The following is a 26,386-nucleotide window of genomic DNA, read 5'->3' as shown; positions in this document are numbered from 1 at the left end:
CTAAGCCTTGATGACCTTCTCAATAATCTTTGACGTGTTCTCAGGTTGACTGATGATAGGTACATGACCACTCTCCAGAGTATAGACTGTGACATCGCGACCAGTCGACGCCTTGACGCCCTCAATCATAAGGCGCTGGAACTGAGGCGGGATAACTTTATCTTGTTCACAGACAACGTAGTGTACCTCCACGTCGTTATAGCCAGGATATGTCAACTTCTCTTTGAAGCTTGGAGTCGAGTGATCCTCCATCTGCTTGGCTAGTTCTAGCGCCTGCTCAGCAGGGAGATCTGAAAAGGTTAAGGAAGAATTGGCTTCTACATCGAGGCTCATGTAATCATCCTGGTGACGTTGTTAGTTCGTTTTCGTGAACGTGGCATAGGTAGTTTGTTACCTCCACAGTTAGAAAACCAGGAAGGGTCCCGCCGAACGCCTCAAAATTGCTTGTACCGGGCTGCAAAACCACCGAGGCCAGATAGACAATCTTTTCGACTCCTCCTTTCTTGCCCTCTGCTTCACGAGCCTTTCTCGAGATGGTTTTTAGACTCTCAGTTCCAGGGATACCGCCGTATGAGTGCAGCATCAGCACGACCTGCTCCCCCTCATCAAGCAGCTTGGAAACAACGTTGCTAATCTCTTGAGCATCATCGCTCATAGTCGCAGGTGAGCGACCCTCTTTTCTACCCACGGAAGGGGTGCTAATGACGACTGTCTTGATGTTGTGACTCTTGAGGTTCTCCACAAAGCCATCATACATCTTCGTTGGAACGAAGGAGCCGGGAACAATGACAAGTGTGGGGTTTGACATGATGAGATATTTGATCTTGACAGTGCAGTAAGTTGTTGAAACAAGTGTTGAGTGTTGGAGAGGAGTTCCTAGGGCCCAATATATACATGTATGACCTCCAGAACTGGTAGTGATTAATTATCGTCTGTACGATCTTCGGCGGAGATAGTGTGGGTTAGCGTTACGGTTTGATTGGTAATGAGTTACCCATACGACGATGCGGTAAGCAGTAGGCCGGAAGCAATACTGAATGGGGTTAGTAAGATGAAGTTCCGCCGATTGTTCGGGTTTTTGGGATATGGAGCCTCAATGATATACTAAGCCCTGTATAAAACTACTCGACTTGACTTGAATATTGGCACTTCTGTGTCTTAACGACGACATTGTCTACTTCTTTACTTCTTTGACTTCCACGTAAGTGCCCTGGCCATCAGTTGGCAGCCAGCTAGTGTGACTTGAGGAAGTTGGGAAAAGAGTCCCATGTAACCGCGTTACACGCAACGACTCTCGTTTCTCTAAACATGTCCGTAATGGAAGGCGTTTGTGTCTTACAGCATGACCTCAGTTTTGTGGGACCAGGGACACCTAACGGAGACCAACGACTAAACAGAAGCCTGGGGTTAATATATATGAGGGTTTAGAATAAGATTGCAGCCTGAACATTGTCATGAAGTGTTTGGTCTCTTGCCTACTGTCCAATTTGTTTTTTAATTTAACATTTCCAGCATGGAATCATCAAATTACAAATTTAGGTTAATAATACAGACAGTCGGAGTAAGAGTACCTTGATACAGTATACACAAGAATTGGTACATACCAGCATGAACAAAAGGTATGGATCAGGCTTTGGTACGGATGTTCCAGGACATATCTACTCTACTATCCGTACCATGCTGGGATTATTTTATGCGAAATGAGTGATTAGTAATATCCTCCATGCTCTCATATTGCTGGGGTGACAGTACCGAGCTTCTAGATATCAAATGCAACAATCAAGGATTTCAAGTCACCGAAAACCTGTTTAGTGCACTGCAGCACTTGAGGGACAATCGTTCTGAGCGAACGTTGTGGATCCACGCCATTTGTATCAACCAGAATGACCTTAAGGAACGTCAATCTCAAGTTCTACTTCTGAAAAATATCTACTCCAGATCTGAAAGAGTGGTTGTCTGGTTAGGTCACGATCCCGCATCCGATGGAATAGGCCATTTGTACGACTTGATACAAACGATTCCAAATCTTCCAGTTCCTCACCTGAGCAAAAAAGAGAGAAAGTTTTTCGAGATGAACATAGGTGATGCTGATCAGTGGAGTCAAGAGTGAAATAAGGATCCCGCTGAAGGTCTGGCTAAAGAATTTGTTGTACCAGAGCAAATCAAGCCAGGCACAATCGCTATGCTTGAGCGGCCCCGGTGGAAAAGGGTTTGGACTGTGCAAGAAATGGTTCTCGCTCCTAGTGCTATCTTTGTGTGTGGAAATCTAGCTGCTCCATCAACAGAAGTGCAAAGAAAGTGCAGTAACATTCTTATGCACTCAGTCACCGATGTATTTGATACTGGCGATATTGAGATTGTTTAATTGAAGTGCGAAGGCCCACTGAGAGCATAAGAGACAAAATTAGTATGTCACTTTATGCCCCTTAGACTATGGTGGTTAGGTTACTTATTTTTATACCCCAAGACTTGAACCCACTAAGTAGTCTAGGCTCTTTCAGCGGTCAACAAAGAGATAGACTAGACTAGAGCAAGACCTGTATACCAATATAAGTCTACTGTTGAACTTGAAACTGTTTATTTTTACGATTCTTTCACGCGCGTCAACATTAACCTTGTTCAATCCCACTTGTTCGAATTGTTCTATTCTCGTTTCTTTTTACTCAATCGCAGGGTCCACGATTGGCTGTCCTTGGCAGCGCGTAACAAAGGCCCAGTTTCGCTAAGCGCCTGACTAGAGGGCCAAATAACAAACGATTGGGGCTCAAGCAATAGCGCATCAGGCGCTGGGTCGCGGCCTACAAACGACGGGACCATGTTTCATTGTTGGTTTGTTTGAGCCTCGATTGGCTGTTGTTTGCTTGTTGCAAGAAGGCCTCATCAGCGTCTATTTAACAATGTTGATCACTCGCTTTTTATAAAGACGTGATGATGAGACGGGCATTCACTATTTATCGCTTCATCTTCGTCATTTATTAATTCTCTATTTTCTCATACTGCAGTGCAGTTAATTCTCTTTTTGGACATCTGTCTCAACACTCTCCCCAATCAGCTCCACGCTACATCTACCTACCAATAATACAGATCATCACCCTCTTTCAAAATGAGCAGACTCAACAACGCTATCAAAGCCGGTCAAACAGTCATTGAACTGGGCCAAACCGCCAACACCTTTGCTGGCCACGCCAACCAATTCCGTGCCGCAGACAAGAAGGAAATCGGTCGACAAGCTGGACGACATGCCTTCAATGAAGGAGCCGAAACAGGCAAGACAATGGGTAAGACGTGGCTCAAGACTTGTGAGGTCATGCCCCGTCTCGTCTGCCGAGGTCTGCAATTCATCTTTGCTATTATCGCCTGCGGCTTCTACGGCCATCGAGTCGACAAGGCTGACGACGGAGACTATGGTTTCTCCCCAGAGTGGTACTTTGCCCTCACTATCGCAGGCCTATCCGCTGCGACATCGCTGATCTTCGTCGCCGTCACACCCCTCGGTGCTCTGCCTCTCATCGGTAGCAAGCTTAAGCTCCTCAAAACCTACCGTGCATTCGCATGGGATCTTATTCTCTTCATCACCTGGCTCGTCGCGTTTGGTATCTTTGCTGGCATCTTCCTTGGACGAGACAGCGATGACAAGTACAAGGGTGCCAGCACGGGCCCTATGAAGACGGCTGTCTGGATCGATCTCGTCAACTCGATCCTCTGGCTTACATCTGGTGTTTATGGCTGCATCAAGACATTCTTGGGCGACAAGGCAGATGAGATGACAGACAAGGTTGGAACGAAACTGTTCACCAAGAAGCAGAAGCCGGCTAAGGAGGCTGACTATGCTGAGAGTGTTTAAACAGTATTGAGATATCTTATGGGATACATATGCATCATTTCCTTTGTCAAGCCGGCGTTGGTCATCATTAGAAATAGAACCACTACTGGATAGTCGAGCAAGCATTACATTTGATCAAATTTAAACATTTTATTTCTGTTACATCAGAATTTTACTAAAAGCTTCTCCAAGACCATATTCCACTAGCCAAGCTTCCAGTGCCTTCATGTCACCACGGTTTCCCCTTGCTCCTCTCTTCTCAATCATGTCGGTAATCTCTTGCATGTCATTGAAGGCACGCTTCAAATCCGTCGCCTCTTCTCGGTATCTTTCACTGACCTGCAGTCCAAATAAGTCTCAAGAATTCGACAGGCCCAGCTACAACACGTTTAACTTACCTTTTTGTGATGCGCAGGAATATCACCCCAGCTTTCAGTCTTGATGAACTTCATAAAGTCATCAACTGCCGTAGATCCTCCCTCGAGGCACAAGACGCCAGGCTTTCCGGCCAGCAAGAAGCCTGTGAGCCCATATGCTGGGGCATAGTTGACGAGGTCGTCTCGTTTGGCTCTTGTACTGATGGAGGGAAAGTAGAACCACACACGTACTATTGAGGTATCCTTGATTGGAGTATTGGCTACTTCATCCTGTTTCAGACCTTCCAGATGTTGGGTGGCGACCTCCTTGATGTGTTCGATGACGGAAAGGATGTCCTCGTCCGGAAGCTCTGAATTTAGCTTGGCGACGTCTCCTTTGCTCATCCATTCAGGCTGCTGTATCCTGGTTTTTATTGATGGTGGATCTGCCATTATGTCTCCTCTTGAGCATGTTAGAGGCACACTCAACGTAAGCTGCAACAAATGAGCCGAGGAGTCATCATCTCCAAAGTCATCGAGCCTGAGGATGAGATCAACACCCGTCTCATGGATCTTTGGTGCCTCTTCATCTCCATTTTCACACCAGTCCCTCAAGTACCCTATTGTGTCTGCCGATGTAGGGTCCATGAATATTGCGTCATCGGAGGCATACATAGCCATGAGGAGATCGATCTGACCAAGCTGAAGCTCCATCAGGTCCTTCGGTAACACATCTTGCATGGCTGTATTAGACATTCGGGTGCTTCCAATGGCTTCCTTATGCGTTTCAATGGGTAGCAACCACAATGGAGAGTCCTTTTGCCGCAATCGATGTGCCTCTTTACGCGTGAATTGTTGAAATTGCAACGCGGTGCGCGAAGATTGATGATCACGTGAGTCACCGATCTCGCTCTCATCATCCAATCAATGGTCGTATTTTTTATCTGATTCTTATCTTATCATTATCTTCCTCTTATCGTATCAGCAACTCCTACCCTGCATCGTCATCTGGAAACTGGAAGGGGGTTAATTATTCTGCTCTCCGATACTGGAATAAGTTAATTTCAGATGCCAATAGATCCTTAGAGTTCTAGATTCATTGAAATGCTACTTTCGGTTATTTACTCTATCTCTATTTAATAATATAGTTTAATGCTATGTATTATATATAAAGCCACGATTCACGTTTATATGTTATATCAACTTGACCATATCTTATTAAATGAAGACAGCAATATCGACTAAAAGTCTGGATCATGCCGTAGTTCTATGATGTTTCGAGTAAATTACTTGGGTTAAGCCTTTGACACGGCAGAGCATCTGGGCACAATAGACTGACTGGTTATCTGGCAGAGTAAATATCTATTGTGGGTAAAATAATATATAACAAGGAGATTCTGTGAGCTTAAAAACGTACAATTTATCCTTTGTTTTAACGGAAATAGATACTACAGTCTCGACGTAAGCACATCAGGGTTAAACAAAATCACAATCAGATAGCTAAGAAACACAGAATCAAGTTCAAAGTTATTTTGATTGGCCGTTAAGGTATCATACAATCATTATGAAAAAGAATTAAGAATACTCAGGTATCATCGCCTTCCATTACACCTCTCACTGTCCACTCTCACGTCGCCTGCAGACATATCTTGTTGTCCATTACACCATTAAACCATCTCTTCGCCGCGAGTTCCATGTCCAACACCTTCACCGACAGGGCGTCGAGGAATAGATCCGTTGTGGTAGCCAGCTCCATGCATATGCTCAGAACCGTCACTGAAACCGTTGCCCTGCATGTGTCCATGTCCAGCTCGGTCACCCTTCATTCCATGGCCAAGACCGTGAGAGCTACCGCCGTGAGTACCCCAGCCAGCCTTGTGGGTGAAGACGGCATCGACGAGCTCAGCACCACCCATGTTGTACTGGAAAGGAGCATGGCGGTTCAGGGGAATATGGTTGAAGCGGAAATCCCAGACAGCGGCGAAGGTCATTCGGTAGGCGGAGAAAGCAAAGACAGTACCAATGATGGCGCCGGCAAGGACATCGTGGAAATGGTGGTACTTGTCGATAGTAAGGGCACCACCGATCAAAACAGCACCGAGAATAGGAGCGTAGGTAGCGATCAGCTTCCACATGGATGGGTGGTAGTTGGAAAAGACCTTGAGCTTGGCGTTGAGGTACAGGTACAGGTAGACAAAGCCGGCAAAGGCAGCGGTGGTGTGTCCACTGGGCATAGACTCGAGAGCATCGTTGATCTCGCTCTTGTCACCAGTGCAGATATCGGGAGTGTAGTAGAGCTGCAGGTATCCCTTGTTGTTGTATCCTCCCATGGTGCGCGCTCGCTCCATGTCAGGCTTGCAGACCTCGAGGAAGTGAGGTCGGAAACCACCAATAAGCCACTTGATGAAGACCTGGAAAACAGCAGCGGTGATGAGAGAGTAGAGAAGACCGATGGTGGCATTGTTGAAGTCCCAGAAACTGCGGATACGGATCTGCATCACCAAGAAGATGAAGATGGGGACCAGAGCAGCCAACAGAGCAGCAGCCCAGATAGGGACGATCTCTCCACGGAGAGGGTATCCGTACTCGGGCCAGACAATTTCGCCGTCGTCGAAGGTGACAGGGAAGGATCGTGCGGGTGCGGGCTTAGCGAAGTAGACCTGGATAATTTGTTAGAGTAAGTAGAGGGAGTAGACGTGATCAAGACTTACACCAAGGCCAATAGCACCCATAACAGCCATGGTGACAATGTCGAACCATGTGTGCTTGATCCATTGTCCGAAAGAGGGCTTTCGAGACATGGTAAGAGGATCATGGTGAGCGTTCTGGCGACGACCCATCTTGGAGCCGTGTGTGTCTCCGTGGGGAGTCTTTTCCTTACGAGAGAAGATACCCATGTTGTCGGTGATAAATTCTTCAACGATGTCGATGAATGGTGATGTTGTTAAAGGTCAGAATAAAAGCCAACCACGAATTAAGTGGCTTTGCACCTGACTTGATAGGTACCAAAAGAGCTTTGGAGGTTTCTGTGATGGTGTTCAAACTCAATTGAGGACGGCGACTTTTCTTTCTATAAATCAGTGAAACGCGACAAATTGACATCACTGTTATTATGTCAGATGCGCTCTAACAAAATACTGTAATAACAAGCTTAAACAGGAAGTCAACTCAATACGAAAAATGACAACAGCAAATGTACGTCAAGCCACAACATCTCGACGTCATAACATTTGCTGGCCAAGGGGAGAATTGAGCACTTGGACGGCAGCTTCGTGCCGAGTGGACTCCTTTTGACGGCAGCTTCGTGCCGGATAGCCAATCACACCCATGACAAGGGCAGGGAAGCGGCTTGGCTGACATCTGAAGACGGACAAGTGTGGCTTGATCTTTTGACTGACGACGAATCCAATCATTTTTTAGCTAATGATACAGCAGATTGGCTTGATTGATGGGCCCAAAAGATGTGAAACTTGTTGTGTAGAACCTGTGCAACGTGCATGATTCAGTAGTTGTATCACTATGTCATCCTGACGATACCAGTCAGCAGAAAGATAGATACTACATACGTAGCCATTCTCTAGATCATCTCATAGACAGACCTTTTAGTGTGTGGCTGAGGGCTCTAATGAGAGGTGACTGACAATCAAGATATATTAAATCTACCGAGTATGTTGGACGCGATATCCGGATTATAGACTTCTATAATATCTACTCAGACACAGAGCGTACCTGATAAACAGGAGATATATTACTTTATATGTCACTTTCAGTCGCGCTACAAGCCCTTCTGTGTACCTTTGTACAGATTTGCCAAGATAAATTAATACGCTAAAAGGTCCGTCTACCGGCATGAAAGAGATTGGGAAACACGGAGATAAGTAACCAGATAATGTCACGCCGGAAATAAAACTAGAAACCCACCGTACCTATTTTAGCGAATAGCCCCCTTTGTCTTTTAGCGTATTACAACGAATAGCCAGCTAGATTAGAGTTATTACCTTCTAATTTCTAGGGGCCACAGGACCTCGTCTAGGCTCGTCCAGGCCACCTACACTGGCTCGTCACTGACGGGAATGATATTCCCCGTTGTTAGACTCAACTGAAACAACCTAGGGAGCCAAAAGACTTCGCTGCGTCCCCCCATGAGGAAATTTCTCCGAGAACCCCAGTACTTTGGGATGATTGTTCAGATGAATGTCTCACATAAAATGAGACTGGTTCTCCAGCTGATCTCTTGGCTCATAGGCTTACACTCCATCATCAACCAAACACAGCCATCATGAAGTTCACTCTCTGCCTCAGCGCTCTCACAGCGCTCCTCACCTCCGTCACAGCCCAAAAAGTCTCCGGATCCGCCCAAGGCTTTGCCCAAGGCGTCACGGGCGGTGGTTCTGCCGCAGCTGTTACGCCCAAGAACATCAAAGAGCTGGTGACATACCTCACCGACAAGTCTCCCCGCGTTATTGTTCTTGACCGCACCTACGACTTTATCGGTTCGGAGGGTACTGTCACAGAGAAGGGTTGTGCGCCATGGAAGACTGGTCCAGGATGTCAGACGGCTATCAACGCTGCTGGGAATTGGTGCGGTAACAATCCCAAGGTTGACGTTACCTACAGCAAGGCTGGAACGAGTGGAATCAATGTTGCGTCTGACAAGACCATCATTGGAGTTGGTAATAAGGGTATCATCAAGGGCAAAGGATTGCGATTCGTTAATGTCAAGAACATCATCGTGCAAAACATCCGTAAGTTCGTGACTGGCAGTTTGTATACTGATAACTAATGGTACGTTAGATATCACAAACTTGAACCCTCAATATGTTTGGGGTGGTGATGCTTTCACCTTCTCCGGCACCAGCAAGATCTGGGTTGATCACTGCACGGTAAGCTCAGCTTCTTAGATAGCCGGAAGTATTGCTAACGTTTCTAGACCTCTCTCCTCGGTCGACAGCACTACGTCTTTGGTCGTGACAAGAGCACTGCCATCACGCTCTCCAATAACCATGTCGACGGTCGCACGCAGTGGTCCGCTGGCTGTGACGGCTACCACTACTGGACCATTGAGATGGTCGGCCAGGGCGATCAGATTACCCTCCAAAGTATGCTCCTTCCCCTCACCAAGATTCCTAGCTCTACTAATACTGTCCAGACAACCTTATCGAGCATACAGCAGGCCGTGGCCCAGCCCTCTCTGCCACCACGTTCCTCCACGCCGTCAATAACGTCTGGCGTGACATCAACGGCCACGCTATTGAAGGCGACACCGCCGGCAAGGGCCTTTTCGAAGGAAACGTCTTCCAGAACGTCAAGCAAGTTGTCGTCCCCGACTTCAAGGGTCAACTCAACAGTTGTCCTGATAACGCCGCTGCTAGCGCTACTCAGCAATACCTCGGTCGCGTGTGCCAGGGTAATATTTTCATTTCTTCCGGTGCTTTCAACAGAAAGGATACAGGTTTCATGTCTGAGTTCAAGGGATTGCCAATTGCGAGATCTACGCAGGCTACTACTGCTCAAAACAAGGTTCCTGGAAATGCTGGCTTTGGAAAGATCTAGGAACGAAGAATATTTGCTCCCGAGGCCTAGCGCTGCATCCTGTCATAGCCAAACAGCCAAACTTGATTGACCTCGATGCGTCCAACTGGTTTTAGTTATGTCTTTAGTCGGCTTGGATAAATATTCATTACCGGCATATAGTGGCGATGGGTACTAGCTGTTCTGGAAAGTTATATAACAAGGTTATTTAATATCACTTTAGATTTAGCATTCAATCATAATAATAGTAATCATCTGTCTAACTTAACATCTTAACACAGCCAGTCCCAAACCTTGCCCCAGATTGTTGTTGGCTTCTTCTCTTCCCAGACGATAGCATCAATAGCAGCCTTATCGCGATAAAGATCGGCTTCAGTAGATAGCACCCATTTAGTTTTCTTAAAGAACTTCCAAAAGCAAAAGAGAATCGCTATGAGCGGGATACCGATGTAGGTGGTGACGAAGCTGTTGGCATTCCAAGGGGTGAATGTCCAGAACCCACTGAAAATGATGATAATGCCGAAATAAAACATGGAGAACCAGGCCAGATAGGGTTGGAATGGTGCCTTGAAGACGAGTGATGACCTATCTATGCCTTGTGCTTTTAAGGCGCTGTGAAATTTGATATAGATAAGACAGATAGCGAACCAGGTAAAAAGTGATGACAGTGTAGCAAGGTTTTGAAACCAAGTGAATGCCACGCTGCTGCTAGCAGAGCAGGAGAGGTATGAAAGTAGAGAGATGGCAGTGACTAGTAGTACCGCTACCCATGGTGTTCCACTAGTAGATGATTAGTCTATATCCAATGTTTAATGAAAGAGGTACAATACCTTTTGTTACATTTTTGAAAGATCTTGGGGGCTTGTCCATTCTTCGACAAAGCATAGAGGTATCGACTTCCGTTGAAGGTCATGGCGTTGGCGGCGGAGCTGGCCGAACTCAGAATAACAGCATTGATGATAGATGGCAAGACCTTGATCTTGGCGTGGGTAATAGCAATGACCCATGGTGAGGCTGCTGCACCCTTGGAGCCATTTGTCTGAGCACTCAGCAGCTTCTCATCGTTGGAAGGAACCAACACACCGACCGCTAGAGCGCCGAGAACATAGAAGAACAGGATTCTCCAAAACACTCGGCGGACAGCCTTGGGGATGTTCCTTCGTGGGTTCTTGGCTTCGCCTCCAGCTACGGCAACGGTTTCGATACCTCCAAAAGAAAAGGCTGCATTGACTAGAGTCGAAAAGAAGCCTAGGAACCGACCCAGGTCACCGGTTGCCACATACTCTTTCATCGCTCCGGGATTCTTCCAGTAGCGGAATCCGATACGGCCTTGCCCTGTTGCGCCTACATCAATAAGGAAGGCTAACAGAATGAGACCGACGATAGCAATGACTTTGATGCCGGCAAAGTAGAATTCGACTTCTCCGTAAACTGAGACGGCGAAGAGGTTAATGCAGGCCACCAAGACGATGAGAGTGGTTATCCAGACTGCGATGTTGACGCCTTGGGCTCCCTCCCAATACTGTATCACGACGGATACAGCGGCAATCTCTGCGCAAAGAGTTATGACACAGAAATACCAGCTCTGTAGGTTGAGCAAAGGTTAGGTCAAAGCAGGAACAATTATTTGAGATACGAAAAGCTTACATTCCAACCTATGGCAAACCCCAGCGCAGGGTCTACCCAACGATCTGCGAATTGAGGGATTGCTCCTGGGAGGGGGAGCCAAGTACACATTTCACCCAAACTCTGCATCTGTAACAATTCAATACATGTCAGCCTCTAAAAGCTCATGCGTGCAAGCATGTTCAAATTTCAGACATACCATGCAAAATATAGCGGCGCCTGAAATGCTGTAGCCCAGCAAGAGACTAAGTGGACCAGCTTGAGTCAAGGCACGGCCTATTCCAAGGAAAAGACCCGTACCGATGGCACCACCAAGAGCAATGAACTGAATATGCCTGCTTTCGAGCCTGTATTGATCAGTAAGAGTCTTGCACAGCGGTTGTGGTGTGGTGAGCCAAACTTTCTTTCCAGCTCATGATATTCCGTGGAGGAACCATGTTCTAGAGTTGGTTGGGACTGGAAGGACTCTAGTTTTTCAGATGACTTATCCATGATAAAATATATTTAAAGTGTTTGCTTATTTCTTTGTTGTTGGAGTAGGCCAAGAACTTGGCGACAGTGCTACTTTAAATAATGCAATGAGACTTTGTTGCACTATCCTCACATGGATAGGCTGTTAGCAACAATACATACAGATCAGTTGATGTGCCTGAAACGACCATGATAAGGACGTGAATAAGCTTTCCGCGGGAAACTAAGTCTTCCCAGATGCTCGTTCTACGGACGCCGGGACTATGGTCTAGATCACGCCACTCCAGCTTTAGTCTCAACTGATATTAGATGGGCCTAGGAACAGTTATAACACAGATGGGGTGCTGCAGGCGATAAAAAGGTGCGGGGAATCTGGGGACTGCATGAGCGTGCTGTGAGATAAGCATCTAGACGAAATCAACCTTTTACAAATCGTGGTTATCAGGCCATTTACCCATCCGTGGTTTGGTTTATATATCGGATATCTGGACAGTCCCTGTTTTGAGCTTGCTTGCTTGCTTTCTGCCTGGACTCCTTTCTATATTGCCAATCTACAAGATTCGTCTGAGCAGCGACTGAAGTCATTGTCATTCTGTGACCTTGTTAAATGGGGCCTTGTTCTTAAATCTACTATAAAATGGCTACTAATCGCGACAGTACAGGCCAGGTCAGCAGGGTGCATATAAACTGCAATAGACAATCTTCACAGGCCATAGAAGTCAGCACCTCAGGCCCCCTAAGAACATTCCAACATGCAGAGATGACTGCCGGGGATGTCCTTTGCCGGCCATAGCAGAGTCGTGCGAAGTGTTACATAGTGAGATGAATACGCCATGGAAAGCTCGCCGTGGGAAACGTTACCATTCGACGATCCACATCTTGTCTAGTTTTGCGGTCGATTACTAATCCAAAAAGATAAGTAAGTCGTTAAAAGCTCAGTATCTGTTTCAAATCGGCTATTTGCCGTGAGAAGGAATCAAGTTCGTTTAATTGACGCCTGCCAATTATTGGTACGAACGACTAAAGAATGAATCAATATGTCGTTCAAAGCAATATGCTACATATTTATTGACTTATCAACGAACGAATTCCGAATTGGATAGCTTTCGCCGAGGTGCTTTACTTGCCCGCGGTGGATATGGAAGCATATTTCTCCTCGGCAAACTTCAACCTATTCTATTGATCATGAGGTCTCCACCGTGCGTGACGGATTCCGGTGTGGCGTAGATAAAGATGTTAGGCAAGAACTTCGTTCTATAGTCAAGTACCAAAGGCTGTACGTGGTGCTGACCGACATTGCTTGACAATTGGTTGATTATGCTCTTGACTCTTTGCGTCTGGCCAACCCATCTCTCAAAGTCCACCAAGTCAACAAAATTGTGTAACGACGGGACGCCGATGCAGGTCACGTCGCCGTCATCTCAGGAGGTGGCTCTGGCCATGAACCTGCATTCACAGTCCTTGTTGGCCAAGGCTTCCTGACAGCATCGGTGACTGCAACCATCTTTGCGTCCACCGACTCAGCTGAGAGCGTGAAGAGCTCAGTTCTAGAAACAGAAATGGATTTCAAAGTTCTGTAGTTTCGTCTCCTAATTAACTGGTGTACACAAACTGATTTGGTAATACATTATCCACTGCTCCTTCACCTGATCAATACCCGGTCGAACTGCAATCCGCTTTCCGTCTCTTACTAGCAAATTATAACCAAACACTATGTACCAATCATCGATGCAAAAACAACCCAATCTTAGGGCTTCTTGCACTGACCAGCTTTGATGTTTGCCTCATTCTTGCAAGTGTTACACTTGATGACGTTTCCGCTGCCCTTGCTCAAATTCTGAATGTCACTATTATTGTCGTTGAGAGTATTTCGGACAACCACGTTATCTCTGGCCTTGATTGCCTTTCCGAGGACAACACAAGAAAGAGACAGAGGCATTTCTGCTGTAGCAACACAGGGATCATCGTAAATGCGAATGCCTGCTCCTGATCCATCACTGGCTTTCTGGCCCTCGATGGTGTTGTCGGTGACTAGAACCCCAATGGAACTTCCGAGAACAATGCCCGCAGAGTTCTTCTCGCAGGCAACAGGGGTTGGACCGATATAGTTGTGGGCAATCTTGGCTTCCTTCACACCAGGATCGACAAAGACACCGAAGCAGTTGCTCGTGAGCTTGTTGTACTCCATCACTGCACCGTTGGTCTGAACACAGAGACCAATGGCATGGTTCGAGATTTCATTCTTCTTGGCAAAGACATCTGACTTGTTGTCCATGCAGATGGCGATGAAACCACCCATAGTAGTCGTGACAACGTTGTCATAAAAGACCGTGTTGATTGAACCAAGTGTCAGTCCGCCATATGCTCCGCCATCAATGAGTTTGTTGTTCGAGATATAAGTGTTCTTGGCTCCGATAACGGCAATGTTGATGCCAGAGAATCCTTGGACGGTGAAGCCGGTGACAGACACACCCTTGACGGGCCTTCCTACCGATCTGACTCTCTTGTGCTCGGTAATAAACTCGTCCGTTTCGACCTTGTACCCGGTGATGCAGATACCAACCTGTAGCTTGTTTTTCTGCGGATCCTGAGTCAAGCCGGTGCAGGCATTCTTCTTGAGATCTTTTGGGTCCGGTGATTTGAGGATAGCACCATGACCCTCGAGCTGAATGCCGTCTTTGTCAATGACAAGTTGCTCAGAATACTCACCTTTTGCTACCACGATGCGGTCACCGGGTGATGCATTCTTGATGGCATGCTGGATCTTCTGGCCGGCCTTGACATGAATGGTACGACCGTGGCCATAATACTTCTTGGGCTTGGGTGTAGATGGATAGTTCAAGTACTTGTGTGGGATATCACACTGTCCCCCTCGTGCTTTGAAAGTCAGCAAGTTGATGGCTTTTGGTTCATATAAGAACACTCACCGACGAGACCATTGGAGGTATCATGCTCTGTATAAGGTGAAGCAACAGCAAGGCCGACAAGACCAACAAATGCTGCACTGAACTTCATGTTTGTAGTAGGATGATAGAAATTTAGAAGTGGATGTATGATGAGGTTGATGTCGAGTAACTTTCAAGCTGCATGATCTCCTGGCTGTAGAGGCATTATATACTGGCGACTTCCCGCTTTCCATAAGAGCCAGCATCCTGGTAATGGGGAGGACGATCTGAGGTCTCGGCCTCAAATGCAGCCACCAAATATCTAACTCGCTTGGTGCTACCAAAAATGGACAGCTGATGGTTTGTGTGACAGGAGGAATGAAGTGCGGCGTCGAATAGCGATACAGCCACTTGGCCATAGTGTGGGGATGAGGCGCCATCAAATGCTAGCTTGAGAAAGGGATGATTTAACATTGACGACAGAGGTTGTTAAATCGTATAATAAGAAATAACTACCCAACGATTCATCAACGTAACTGATTTGACGCAGAGTACACCATCGTTCATACATTTATCGACATGAGAGACAATCACGGTATATCACTTTGGTCGCTTCAGCTGATTCAAGATACTTGGAATCAGTTTTGTGCTGAGAGACTAACCAACTACTACAATATGAAAATAAGCGTTGGGATTGATTTGTACCAACATGTCACTCAAATGAAGGCCAGTCCTGTAATGGTGACTAGTGCGGCGCCACATCTCAACCAGCATCACTAAATCCAGCATAGATCCCCTCACCATTGAAGCCACGTATAATGCTCCAACAAGTGTTCCCTTTTTTCTTTTACCGTTGCGGTGGCTTCGTCTTGTGCCTGGAGTAGGGCGCCAAATATCGAACTATAATTCAGCCCCAAAGGGCTCGACCTCACCCGAGCAGACGGTTCAGCCTTTCAGGGTTTAATCTCCTTATCAAAACGGAGATCGCCAATTAATAGGAGATCTCGCCTATCACAGCTTGCCTGACTTTATGATGTTTCGCTTGATGATACGCTCCAGCCCGATCTATTTGCAATGATTCTCATTCAGCCTGACGATTACGTCTCAATTGGGTTACTGGACGAGCGCACTGATAGGATTCTGTTTACAAGGCTGAGTGAGTCTGTATCAAACTGAAGTCTGGACCCAGTGATATCAGTCTGGTCTTGTTTTGCCACGTCGTCGACGAATCCAATGCTCTCGGAATGAGCTCGTAGCTAGGAATGGGCATTAAGCTTGACTCTAGACCATGTTAGGTCCTTCTTCAAAACTCATCTCTGCGTTTGTTGGGGCATTTATAATTGCGAAAGGGTCCGAGACAGCATATGGAGTCGTGAGATGAAGTGGTTAATGGAATAGAAGAATTATCGGCCCATCGTTCTGGGCATTGGAACATGTCTCTAGGTTGCCAACGGGGATTGCGTGTTGTGCGACGGCAATGAAATGTCCATCAGCAAACAAACCACAAACAATCGGGTTATTTCAGGTCGATGATAGTTGACTAAGGCACTTCAATTTCCATATATGCTGGCTTAGTATGCTAACTTGATTCGAAAAAAAAGGTCGATTGGGTCAACATGTGGAGACAATTGTCTATGACTGCTAACAAGCTGAGGTAGATATTACTTTCTTTGCAATTGACCAGTCTAGGGAGTCGAGAAAAGCAGCGGAATAATCTAGACAGGTGGGAGATTGACGGCTTTTGGTGTCATCCGTCCTTAGGATATTAGAAAGATTAACCACTGGAAGCATAAGAGACGAAATTATTAGGTTCCTCTATGCTCCTTAGACTACTTAGTTTTATATCCTAGGAGGCCCTTCCACTGTGTCAGAAGCTGATATTGACCTAATTAGCCACGTTATCCTGATAACGGGGGCTTCCGTTTTTGGGGTTTTGGCTTTGTGGTCTATACGACACACTGTGTTTCTCGACGCCGAGGCCAGTCTACGAATAACTGCAAAGAGTTTACAGGGATGATGATCCAAAAGAGACTGACTAGACTATTCGGGATTTTATGCAGAGTTTAGTTACAGAGTAGGATTAATTGTCTTTTCGTTTCTTGGGCCTTGCTTACTCTATGAATTACTAGCTCTGATAGGAAAGGTTAGGTTGGTCGGTTGTTTCTGTGGTCGACGTCTCTTCGTTGCATTCAGATGCTCACGTGTCAATGAACCCTGCCTCGGCACGCATATCCTATCCAGCTTCCTCAATAGGCACAAACAATTCCCTCAAAAACTGACATATCAATTGCATCTTTCTATTACTCGACAACTCAACTCATTGTAATATTAAAATCTCTGCTAAAAATGTCCATCCAAGAAAGGTAATAACGTCGTCGCGGGTCTATTCACTTCATAACTCGTTCCCTCATTTCCCCAATTATCCTCGTAGTGAGCTGTACTTTTTGATTGCCTTTGCAAAACTTTCGTCGATCCCTTGGACTAGTGCCTTCGCGTTTGCTTGCAGGTCCTTGGGAACCTTTGCTAGGACAGCTTCGGAGAAGTCGGCACTTAAAGCGCGCTGTAGCTTGAGGTTGAGGAGGATGACAGGGCTGACCATCAGTTTGTCGAACTTGGGCTTGGCGGCAATAATGGTTTCGATTGTGGCGCTGACGTCTTTGGTCAACTCTGAAGTGGCCTTGGCAACTTGAAGAGTCTCGTCAACGGATAGAGCCTCAGACTTGCGAGCGGCAATAGTACCGTCGTGGATCGCAGTGAGCAGCAATGTTGATTTTGTGGTAATGGGGAGTGTCCCGACAAGGGTCTGAGGCCAGTTTGTCACGGACTTGTCCAGAGCCAAAGTGGCATTGGAGATGTTGTCGATGGCTGTAGAGATTATATCTCCAGATGCGAAAGCACAGCCAACAAAGGCGATCAAGGGGAGAAGGCTGAGACGCATATTGTCTGAGAGCTTGAGTCAACGAGTAGTCGATTGGTCAATTGATAATGCAAGATCTGCCAAGATGAAACTCTTAATCTGTCAGGAGTAGCCCAGTCCTAATATACTGCCTTTGCAAGTGCTTCACATGAAAAGTTTCTCGCATGTTGCTGTGCCTTTTCGGACGGCTGCGGTGACCTCGTGTAATCCCAACCAGTATCCCCGCATCTATCCTTAAAGAGGAACTCAACGCCGTGTTGACGACAACCAACACTAGCATATCCATCTCCCCATGGGGAAACGTCCAGGTAAACCTTGGGTTCTTTGCTATAGTGGCTGATCTTAACTTGGCAAATCTGTGATCAAAGGTGGATTTAGATGTCACTCGCCGGGGTTCTTGGCAAGGGTTGCGGCATCATGGGCCGCGGCTTTCACGAGGAAATGTTCGATGGAGCTGTGATAAGGTGCCATTTGACAAAAGAGGCAGGCTGGTCGGCAGAAGGATTACTCAAGGCAAGGGCTAAGACCTGCGGCGTAACTCGAGTTGTGCACAGTTGCGAACTGTCAAGCTCAGCTGGCAATTAGGATGCAACGCCATGTTCTACAAAGTGGGATATCCTTTGCACTTGCGTTATATTCTTGCTTATGGGAAGGAGGGTGATGTAATTGTTGGCCATGTATAAGAATTATGCTTAGTCTTATGCAGGTACGGCACCTGAGGAAAGCTTGTTGATACACATCTCTTGGTAAGTGACATCAGGCAAAAACTACTGATATTAGTACATAGTAGATCTTCCTACAACATATTCTAGAGAATCGTGTTTGTTTTGGACTCACCTGGGGGAGAGAATGAGACAATGTTGCACTGAGTCTTGTCCCGTCAGATGTCGTACAACGGTTGGCAACTAATAGATTGAACGATGACTACAGGCAGATGTTACGCGATCTGGTCAATACCTGGTGGCATAAATCCATCTGATTTATCCTCCTCACGTCTCTCGGTAATCTGTATCCATCTCCCTTTGGACACCGTATAGGTTTCTGAATACTGGTAAGTCAAAGTCTAGACGGTGATAGAAGTCACGTCTGCGCATCGCTATATGGAAACGTCGTAACAATGTATGGAAACTTCCTCTACACGGCATAGTATACGTATGTTCGAGCTCTTAATACATACCCGCTTTATCATACAAACACTCAACAGTATCAACTTCAGCACTGGTACCCACCACCTTGAACTATCAATTTTAGGTTTATGTTCTACATTCTGTTATTCTCGAGTAGTGCTGACTTCACATGCAAGACTAAGTACTCTTCTCTGACCTGGGGCTCAGATCCAAACTGATGCAGTTCGGTGAAGTTCCGAGCATAATAATAAGTCTCATTTGGACTACACCAAGACCTTGTGTGTGTAGCATTACCATAGGCTTATTTCGTCCTAGGTCTCAGAACTATGTATAACTTGTTAAGTCATTGGAACTCTGGTCGATCCAACAACGAGGATATTTAGACATAACTTGGAAATCCTGGAGAAAAGTCCATTATATAGCCATACCTCCTCGAGCGTAGGACAGCTTTGCCCTTAATCCCCAATAGTATAAATATTGGTACTTCCCATATGGACGGAGATGTTCTCGATGTGTTAGTCATGGCTAGCGAGCCTGGTCAATGTTGTAAAAAGAGAAGTGACGTTAACAGAAGTGCCTCGATGTTCGTGTCCGCAACATTATGACGGTGTTGTCTGCCTGGGTAACCATCCGCCATCGATATTGGCACTCTCCAGTAATAGAGTGGAAAGCTTGGGTGTTTCCCAGAAGTACAACAGCAGAGATAACAACAGTCAGAAGTTTAGTAGAAACGTGAGGCAAATCAGTGTCATACAAATACTGTCATAAAAATCACATGGGGCAAGATCTAGTTTAAGTAGTGAATTGTTTGACCGGTCTTTCGGTGCTGCTTGATTAGACAACTCTGGCTTTCGACTTGCCATGTTCCAAAGTTCTTAAGTTGAGATTTTACACGATAAGGATGTGCCCACGAGTGTAGTTTTGGGGTGCGCTGATCCTAGCCCTGGTCCTATTCAACATTTTTAACGAAGAACTCTCGAGTTCAACAGATGGGTCCATAAGTATCGCATGTAATTGTTAGGATTGGCAGCACTCATGATCCTCTGAGTCCCAACATTACATTCTGGATAAGGATCAGACGGTGCGGAGTAGGCCTTGCCAAACTATGTACATATGCGACAACACATGGAATTGCTCTCTAGAGGTAGCACTTGACATACATGAGTTTACAACTTTCTTACAACCTTCCAGAGAATCACATGTATCAAATCGAGTCAAAAATGACAAAAGGATGCGGGCCGGGAATAGTCTTACGCAGAATGAGTTCCAGCTATCGTATGCTGACTCGTAGTTTCCACGATAACCACACAATCTCCCTAGAGCCAATGAGTCATATCGGAAGATGGGCATCACTGAACAAAGGCGAGATTGTTAAGCTTTGGAAAGCGTTTTCAGCCGCCTACAGACAGATGAGATGGTCACTCGCTCGGATCAGGGCGGAAACACGCCGGAACTACTAAACCCAAGCTTGTAATGTTTAAGCATTGAAACATGGCAGTTCATCGCAAGATCTCGAATCTCGCCGGATCATCCGCGTGGGAACACGACTATCGGTGGGATCGCGACTTCAGAAGGCGTCTTGGCCGCTCAAAGACGCATGTATGATCACTTGTATGAGTCGGGGCAGAAGCGGAATCAGACCTACCGAGCTTACGATGTTCAAGTCAGCCGTGGCAGTGGGTCAATTCCGACCATCAGCAGAGTTCATCGTGGGATCTCGTTGTAATTGCACGGAATCCTTCGTACAGCAACCCCAGTGTCGATGAAACCTCGACTAATTCCCGCGGGATGATTTCTGCTTTCCATGGGACAATATGTGCGTTGGTTGTATTTCGCTTCAAAATTGAGACATGACGTCGCTGATGAGCGACCAGTAATTGGGATCAGTGCATGTCATTTGTGTCTCTCAGTTGGTTGATGGTGATCGACGAACGACCCAGAGCTGACGCGTCAAAATATGGGAATCAAGGTTGGCTTACCCTAGACCTAGAGTCAAGACATGATTTCTGTGAGCTCAATCTAGAAGGGCTTCATCATGGACAGCTATTCCCGGAATACGAGGCCGCTTAATTTATGCTTATTTGAATTCACCTTTGGTCGAGGACAAATACGATCTTGAAGCTTGGACTAGCCAAGCCACATTAAAGATGGGAGAGTAAAGTCACGAAAGACACAAGCAAACAATACAGATACAGGCATCATCCGTTGCACATGGGAACGAAGGGCCAAAGCGAAACTCACAGTAGAATGACTGACGTCAGAGGAAAACCAACAACTGTTTCGCTTCCCACATACCAATAGATCTTCATTCATTCTCGGCGTCTTTCCACGTCCCAGGCCGCGACAGCAGGTATCAAGACAATGAGTGATCGGCTGTAGTATCCTGGTCAACAAGTCCCAATCTAGTCTTTATTGGAGAGTTCCCACACACGCGGCTTCTTCACCTTCGGCAGTTATCTAGAACCCATAGAGGTTCTAGAGACGCTAACAAATACGACAGTAAACGTCGACAGGAAACAAGGCTAACTAATACTCCGTACTCTGTAAACAATCGCGCTTCATTGACAAACTCTATATCGCCAAGCATTTTCGCGGTAAAACCGCCAAGCAACTCCCATTCTAAATGAACCAAGGTTGGACTAGGGTAACTAAATGCTTTCATCGGACGCCGAGTCCGTCAATCGGAACCCCGACAAGCTTCATGGATTTTCTTTTCCCCAAGGTACCATCAGATCACGCGCTGGCGATGGAGAAGCGTTGCAAAGAAATTAATTCTCCATTCATTTTCGCGGATCCTCTTGTCCAATGCTCTTTTTAGTGGTCTGAGATGGAGGAAAAACCGGATTTCAGCATGATCGTCGACGGAATAATAGCCACTCGACAACCACACAGTAGAGACAAGTGGAGCAAACAGAGACAAGACAGTTTCAGAATGGAATGAGATTTATTATCAGCTGGTGATGCTCGGTCCGCTTAGAAAGTATTTGTTTCCTCGCTTCGTAGATAAAAGAAAACATCAGGCAGACATTATGCCAAGTATTTAAACGGTGAGTAAAGAATCTACTAATTAACGCCATCCCACAACATCCCATGCTGTCTGTCGATAAACAACATGATAAAAGTTCAAAATAGGCCTGTCACATTTTTCTCAAGCACCCCTTGCAGGGGGCGCTGTCAGGGGTCAGCAGAAGAGAAGAGCCTGGAACTGCCCCACGGATAAATGAAAAGGACAGCGGTTGGAAATGACGCAACAACAGGTCCATTATCATGGACAGGCATTACTACGGCAGCTTGCCTTGTTTGGGGCTAGAGACCTCTGTAACCTTAAACCCTTCAAGCTTTTGTTCGCCTGTTTTGAAGGCCCGAACCAAGAATTGGGAAGACCAAGTTTGACAGACAAAAAGTAAAAGAAAGAATTTTCACGGGAGAATGCACAGCCTTCACCAATATCTATTCTTGTGCCCGGCTGTATGCAGGTCATCATTCCTGTGCACACAAACAGAGCCTGTTTGAACCAAAAGGGAGCATCAACCGACAAGGCACAAGCGGGCGCTGGAATTTTAGTGGAGGAACACCCCGGTCCTTAGCAGGTAAGCCAAGAGATTAACTCGTCCAGGACCTAGATTAGCATTTATTGGCACGGTAAGGGGGAGGCAAGGCGCTCTGGAGGGAGTCACCAGATTGGTGCTTTTCCCAACAGTCACATCGTGGTGTGATGCTTAAAAACACTTGGCATTTTGACTTTGATTGAACCCTCCCCACAACCTTAATTGTCACGAAGACGTTGAGGACGAAGAGATCAAAGGAAACAAAGCAGTGAGTTTGGATCTGTAACCCTGTCTCCAGCCGAGTCAGACTCCAGATCCTTTGTCACGCTATTTCGCTCATCCTTTGCCTTTTTCCCTTCCTCTTCTTGTCCCCCTCGAGACGTTTTGGCGCTTTTGACGCTGATCCGTCCACTGCGGTGGAGTTGAGTGACACCCTGACATGGCCTCTTCCATGGCTGGAAATGCTTGATGGAGCAATGTCCCTGGCTCGTCTTCTGTGGACCCTTGAAATGCCAGGGTCATGCCAGTTGCGCTACGCTCATGTACGCTGATCAGGGGGTTGCTGCGTTCTATAGGGCGTTTGTGGTGCCTGTCCTGCAATAGCACATTGGCAATTGAGCCGTTTCGCAACCAGGTAGTCTTACGCGTTCGGTTACCTCATATACTATTAGAGGTAACATTTTCTTTTGATCGTCCCTTTTGTCCATTTTATTGCCTTTTGACTTTTGCCTTGCCTCGTCGTTTGTTTTTGCAAAACCCGGACCGCTGCGACAGCCTTTCGAACAAGTCCCTCCTTACGCTTGTCTCGATCGATCATTGTTTATTGTCTCAGTTTCTTCCATTTCAGGAATTTTACTGTCCCTCGCTTTATATTGGAACAAGACTCATTCATCCCTTGCATTGAGTCTCTCTTCGATGGTTTTGTATTCATCGTAACCGAGATTTTCTCTTTCTTACTCAGTCACTCGCTCGACTTTGCGCTATAGCGCCACATCGCAATCGTTTACACCAGAATAATCCCACACCTCGAAATAGGTGTCGTAGGAACAACTCACAATCGCTGTCACAATGAGCACAATAATGCCATCAGGTGTTGCGCTTAACCGGGTGCTGGCCCTCGGTCTGACGCTGGTCGTCATCTTGGGCATCGCCATCAACCAGCTACAACTCAGCGACGATCCCTACCGTTGCAAAGCATTGCTCAATGACGGTAACTGGCTTGATACACCCGCAGAGAATGGAAGCAGGGCGCCTTTCAACAACTGGCAGCCATCGGGATGTATGCTTCACAAGTACAAGAAGGAGGAGATTGAGCAGTGCATGGAGGGGCGACACATGCTGTTTGCCGGTGACTCTACAACTCGACAGGTCTTTTACGGCATGGCCCGTCTGGTAAGTTTATGGCAATTTTATTACATCAATTCGGCATCGAAATGCGTCGCTTGATACCGTGAAGTATTGTGTGGTAAGACTATGTTGGCTAACTCGATTACAGCTCGACGCAGAAAAGGCCGACGCTGTCCGAGCCAAGAGCAAGAAGCACGAGAGTCACGACGAAGAATTCGCAGGTATCCGACTCAAGAATATCTGGGATCCTTTTGGCAACGAGAGCGACATTGTCCGAAACGAACTTTCCCTCTACCACCAAGAGAAGCTTGACCGCGTCCCCGTCGAAGAGCAGAAGGGCCCTGCTGTCGCCTTTGTTGGTATGGGAGTTTGGTTCGCCGCCCGCTTCGAGAAGGACGAGTCTCTTTCCAAGTTCCAGTCTGCCTTTGCCAACATCTCCGAGCTCGTCTCCCACAAGGACTTTGCACCTTTCGGCAACCGACCCATTGATCCCCGCGATGGAATCGGCAACGAGATGTTCTTGGCTCCCATCGCCCCTCCCTTCTACGATGAGCTCCCCGAATACCGCAAGACTGGTGTCGCTTCTCAGCCTGGTGAAGTCGAGGCCATTGATGAGTTCCTCCAGAGCCAGGAGCAGGAGTCTGGTATCCCTATGTTGTGGTCTTACCCCGCTCTGTCGTATGACCAGAAGGATGCCATCGGCGACCACGAGAACGGCTTTCATGTCACCGACCAGGTTGCTGAGATGAAGGCCCAGATCTTACTCAACCTTCGATGCAACGCGAAGCTCGACATGCAAAACTCTTACCCCTACGACCGCACTTGCTGCACTAACTACGGCCAAAAGTCATTTGTGCAGATCATTCTCGTCACCCTCGGTATGTTGTACGTCGGTGGTGCTGCTGTCACCGAGATCCTCGCCCTCCGATCTGGTGAGGCTCCCAAGTGGGCTTTCTTCAACCTCGACGTCGCTACCTTTGTCACCGGCCTTCTCGCCTGCTACTGGGCCGACCGAACGCAGTCTTTCGCCAAGGGCTCCAAGGAGTACAGCATGTTCGACTTCAACCTCATGTCTGCTCTTTGCTTTATTGTCGGCCTTGCCATCATGACAAAGTCCAAGCCTCCTCCTCCTCGACCTGGCGCCCAAGCTGCTGCTACTACTGCTCCCGCCACCCTTGACGATGCGAAGCCTTTGTCGCGTGACCAGACTGATGAGTGGAAGGGTTGGATGCAGGCTCTCATCCTTGTCTATCACTGGACCGGTGCCTCTAAAGACCTGAACATCTACGTCGGTATCCGTCTTTTGGTCGCTGCTTATCTCTTCCAAACTGGTTTCGGCCATGGTGTTTTCTTCAGCTCCAAGAAGGACTTCTCCTTCAAGCGTGTCGTTGCTGTGCTTCTGCGTCTTAACCTGCTCAGCTGCGCCCTGCCTTTCTTCATGAATACCGACTACATGTTCTACTACTTCGCCCCCCTCGTTAGCTTCTGGTTCCTCATCATCTACGCCCTCTTCGCAATCTGCCCCAAGTACAACGATAACACATGGGCCCTCATGGGTAAGATCGCCATCTCGGCTGCCATCTGCCCTGGTGCTATGCTGTGGACGCCTGTCCTCCAATGGGTCTTTGACGCTTTGAACATCGTTTTCCGAATTGAGTGGGATCTTCACGAGTGGCAGTTCCGTCTTGGCCTCGATGGTCTCATCGTCTATGTTGGTATCATCATGGGTGTTGCTTCTGTTCGAACCAAGCTCTACAACAAGATCCTCACTCAATCCTACGGCCTGGCTGGTATCGCCGGTATCCTCTCCATCCCTCTGTACTGGTGGGTCGCCGTTAGCAAGGCCGAGAAGAAGCAAGACTACACTGCCCTGCATCCCATCTTCTCCTTCATTCCCATCATGGGCTTCATCGCTGCCCGTAACATGTTCCCCGCCGCTCGTACCTGGTACTCTCGATCATTCGCCTGGATCGGTCGCTGCTCTCTGGAGACCTTCACCCTTCAATTCCACATTCTTCTCGCCGCCGACACCAGGGGTCTTTTGCTTCTCGACATCTTCAAGGGCGACGGTAGCCTTCTCTGCGACCGCTGGAGGTCCCTCGTTATCATTATCCCCGTCTTTTTGTGGATCAGCTCCCGTGTCGCCGATGCCACTGGTGGTATGGTCAAGCTGCTGACTATCGACTGGGCTTCTGAGGAGCAAGATGAGTACGACATTGAGGCCAAGGGTGATGCTGAGCCTTTAATGGGCGGCAACATCCTTTCGCCCTTCACGCGACACATGCCTTCCAAGTCATCGTGGGTCAACAACCTCAAGCTCCGTATGCTTGGTCTTCTTGTCCTCCTTTGGGCATTGAACTTGGTAAGTCGCTGTGCATAATTGTTCACCTTCAAATTACTAACATCAATTAGTTCTACTAGATTCGTTCATCGCATGGTATCCATCGGTGTCAAAATGAGGCGTTTGGAGTAGCGATTTTGCATAAGCAAGCCACGCAGTCAGCAAGGTTCTGGCGAAGAGGCATCATTCATTATCACGCATGATTTGCGTGTTGGCATTTCTTTTATTTTTCTCAAGGGCACATTTACTCGCTCTGTATATCACGACACCATACACATTCTCATGGCTTCACATGGAGCCCCATATGACATGACATAGATTTTATATCGTAATGATAGATATTAAAAATGATTCAACAGTACTAGTACATTTTACAATACACCATGAACGTGCCATCGTGCGCTTTGACCTCT

General features: G+C 47.0%; 9 protein-coding genes across 9 annotated transcripts; 3 read left to right on the top strand and 6 right to left on the bottom strand.

Moving 5' to 3' along the window:
• Positions 1-808, bottom strand: FSST1_008604 (Alpha/beta hydrolase fold-1; the record flags this gene model as incomplete). Its single annotated transcript, XM_083225499.1, has 2 exons — positions 1-342; positions 395-808. 2 exons carry the CDS (start codon positions 806-808, stop codon positions 1-3), a joined length of 756 nt encoding a protein of 251 aa, XP_083084565.1.
• A 2,295-nt stretch (positions 809-3,103) lies between these two features.
• On the top strand, positions 3,104-3,844 carry FSST1_008603 (MARVEL domain-containing protein; the record flags this gene model as incomplete). Its single annotated transcript, XM_083225498.1, has 1 exon — positions 3,104-3,844. The coding sequence occupies one exon, from the start codon at positions 3,104-3,106 to the stop codon at positions 3,842-3,844; it is 741 nt and encodes a 246-aa protein (XP_083084564.1).
• Positions 3,845-3,982: 138 nt separating this feature from the next.
• Positions 3,983-4,935, bottom strand: FSST1_008602 (ubiquitin-conjugating enzyme/RWD-like protein; the record flags this gene model as incomplete). Its single annotated transcript, XM_083225497.1, has 2 exons — positions 3,983-4,162; positions 4,222-4,935. 2 exons carry the CDS (start codon positions 4,933-4,935, stop codon positions 3,983-3,985), a joined length of 894 nt encoding a protein of 297 aa, XP_083084563.1.
• A 911-nt stretch (positions 4,936-5,846) lies between these two features.
• FSST1_008601 (phosphatidic acid phosphatase type 2/haloperoxidase) lies at positions 5,847-7,076 on the bottom strand (the record flags this gene model as incomplete). The annotated part of the gene is made up of 2 exons (XM_083225496.1): positions 5,847-6,839; positions 6,891-7,076. The coding sequence occupies 2 exons, from the start codon at positions 7,074-7,076 to the stop codon at positions 5,847-5,849; spliced, it is 1,179 nt and encodes a 392-aa protein (XP_083084562.1).
• Positions 7,077-8,458: 1,382 nt separating this feature from the next.
• FSST1_008600 (pectin lyase fold/virulence factor) lies at positions 8,459-9,732 on the top strand (the record flags this gene model as incomplete). Its single annotated transcript, XM_083225495.1, has 4 exons — positions 8,459-8,924; positions 8,974-9,062; positions 9,110-9,278; positions 9,329-9,732. 4 exons carry the CDS (start codon positions 8,459-8,461, stop codon positions 9,730-9,732), a joined length of 1,128 nt encoding a protein of 375 aa, XP_083084561.1.
• Positions 9,733-9,983: 251 nt separating this feature from the next.
• On the bottom strand, positions 9,984-11,999 carry FSST1_008599 (putative proline-specific permease; the record flags this gene model as incomplete). Its single annotated transcript, XM_083223879.1, has 5 exons — positions 9,984-10,491; positions 10,542-11,296; positions 11,359-11,466; positions 11,537-11,684; positions 11,738-11,829. The coding sequence occupies 5 exons, from the start codon at positions 11,827-11,829 to the stop codon at positions 9,984-9,986; spliced, it is 1,611 nt and encodes a 536-aa protein (XP_083084560.1).
• Positions 12,000-13,555: 1,556 nt separating this feature from the next.
• On the bottom strand, positions 13,556-14,823 carry FSST1_008598 (pectin lyase fold/virulence factor; the record flags this gene model as incomplete). The annotated part of the gene is made up of 2 exons (XM_083225494.1): positions 13,556-14,685; positions 14,736-14,823. 2 exons carry the CDS (start codon positions 14,821-14,823, stop codon positions 13,556-13,558), a joined length of 1,218 nt encoding a protein of 405 aa, XP_083084559.1.
• Positions 14,824-17,112: 2,289 nt separating this feature from the next.
• On the bottom strand, positions 17,113-17,631 carry FSST1_008597 (hydrophobic surface binding protein A-domain-containing protein; the record flags this gene model as incomplete). Its single annotated transcript, XM_083225493.1, has 1 exon — positions 17,113-17,631. One exon carries the CDS (start codon positions 17,629-17,631, stop codon positions 17,113-17,115), a length of 519 nt encoding a protein of 172 aa, XP_083084558.1.
• Positions 17,632-23,353: 5,722 nt separating this feature from the next.
• FSST1_008596 (uncharacterized protein) lies at positions 23,354-26,053 on the top strand (the record flags this gene model as incomplete). The annotated part of the gene is made up of 3 exons (XM_083225492.1): positions 23,354-23,677; positions 23,781-25,994; positions 26,045-26,053. 3 exons carry the CDS (start codon positions 23,354-23,356, stop codon positions 26,051-26,053), a joined length of 2,547 nt encoding a protein of 848 aa, XP_083084557.1.
• Positions 26,054-26,386: the final 333 nt, after the last annotated feature.

This window comes from Fusarium sambucinum, chromosome II (genome assembly GCF_050947815.1).
Source record: "Fusarium sambucinum isolate potato_lamoka chromosome II, whole genome shotgun sequence".
In the NCBI taxonomy this organism is placed as follows: domain Eukaryota; kingdom Fungi; phylum Ascomycota; class Sordariomycetes; order Hypocreales; family Nectriaceae; genus Fusarium; species Fusarium sambucinum.
This window is presented reverse-complemented; position numbering and strand designations above follow the sequence as displayed.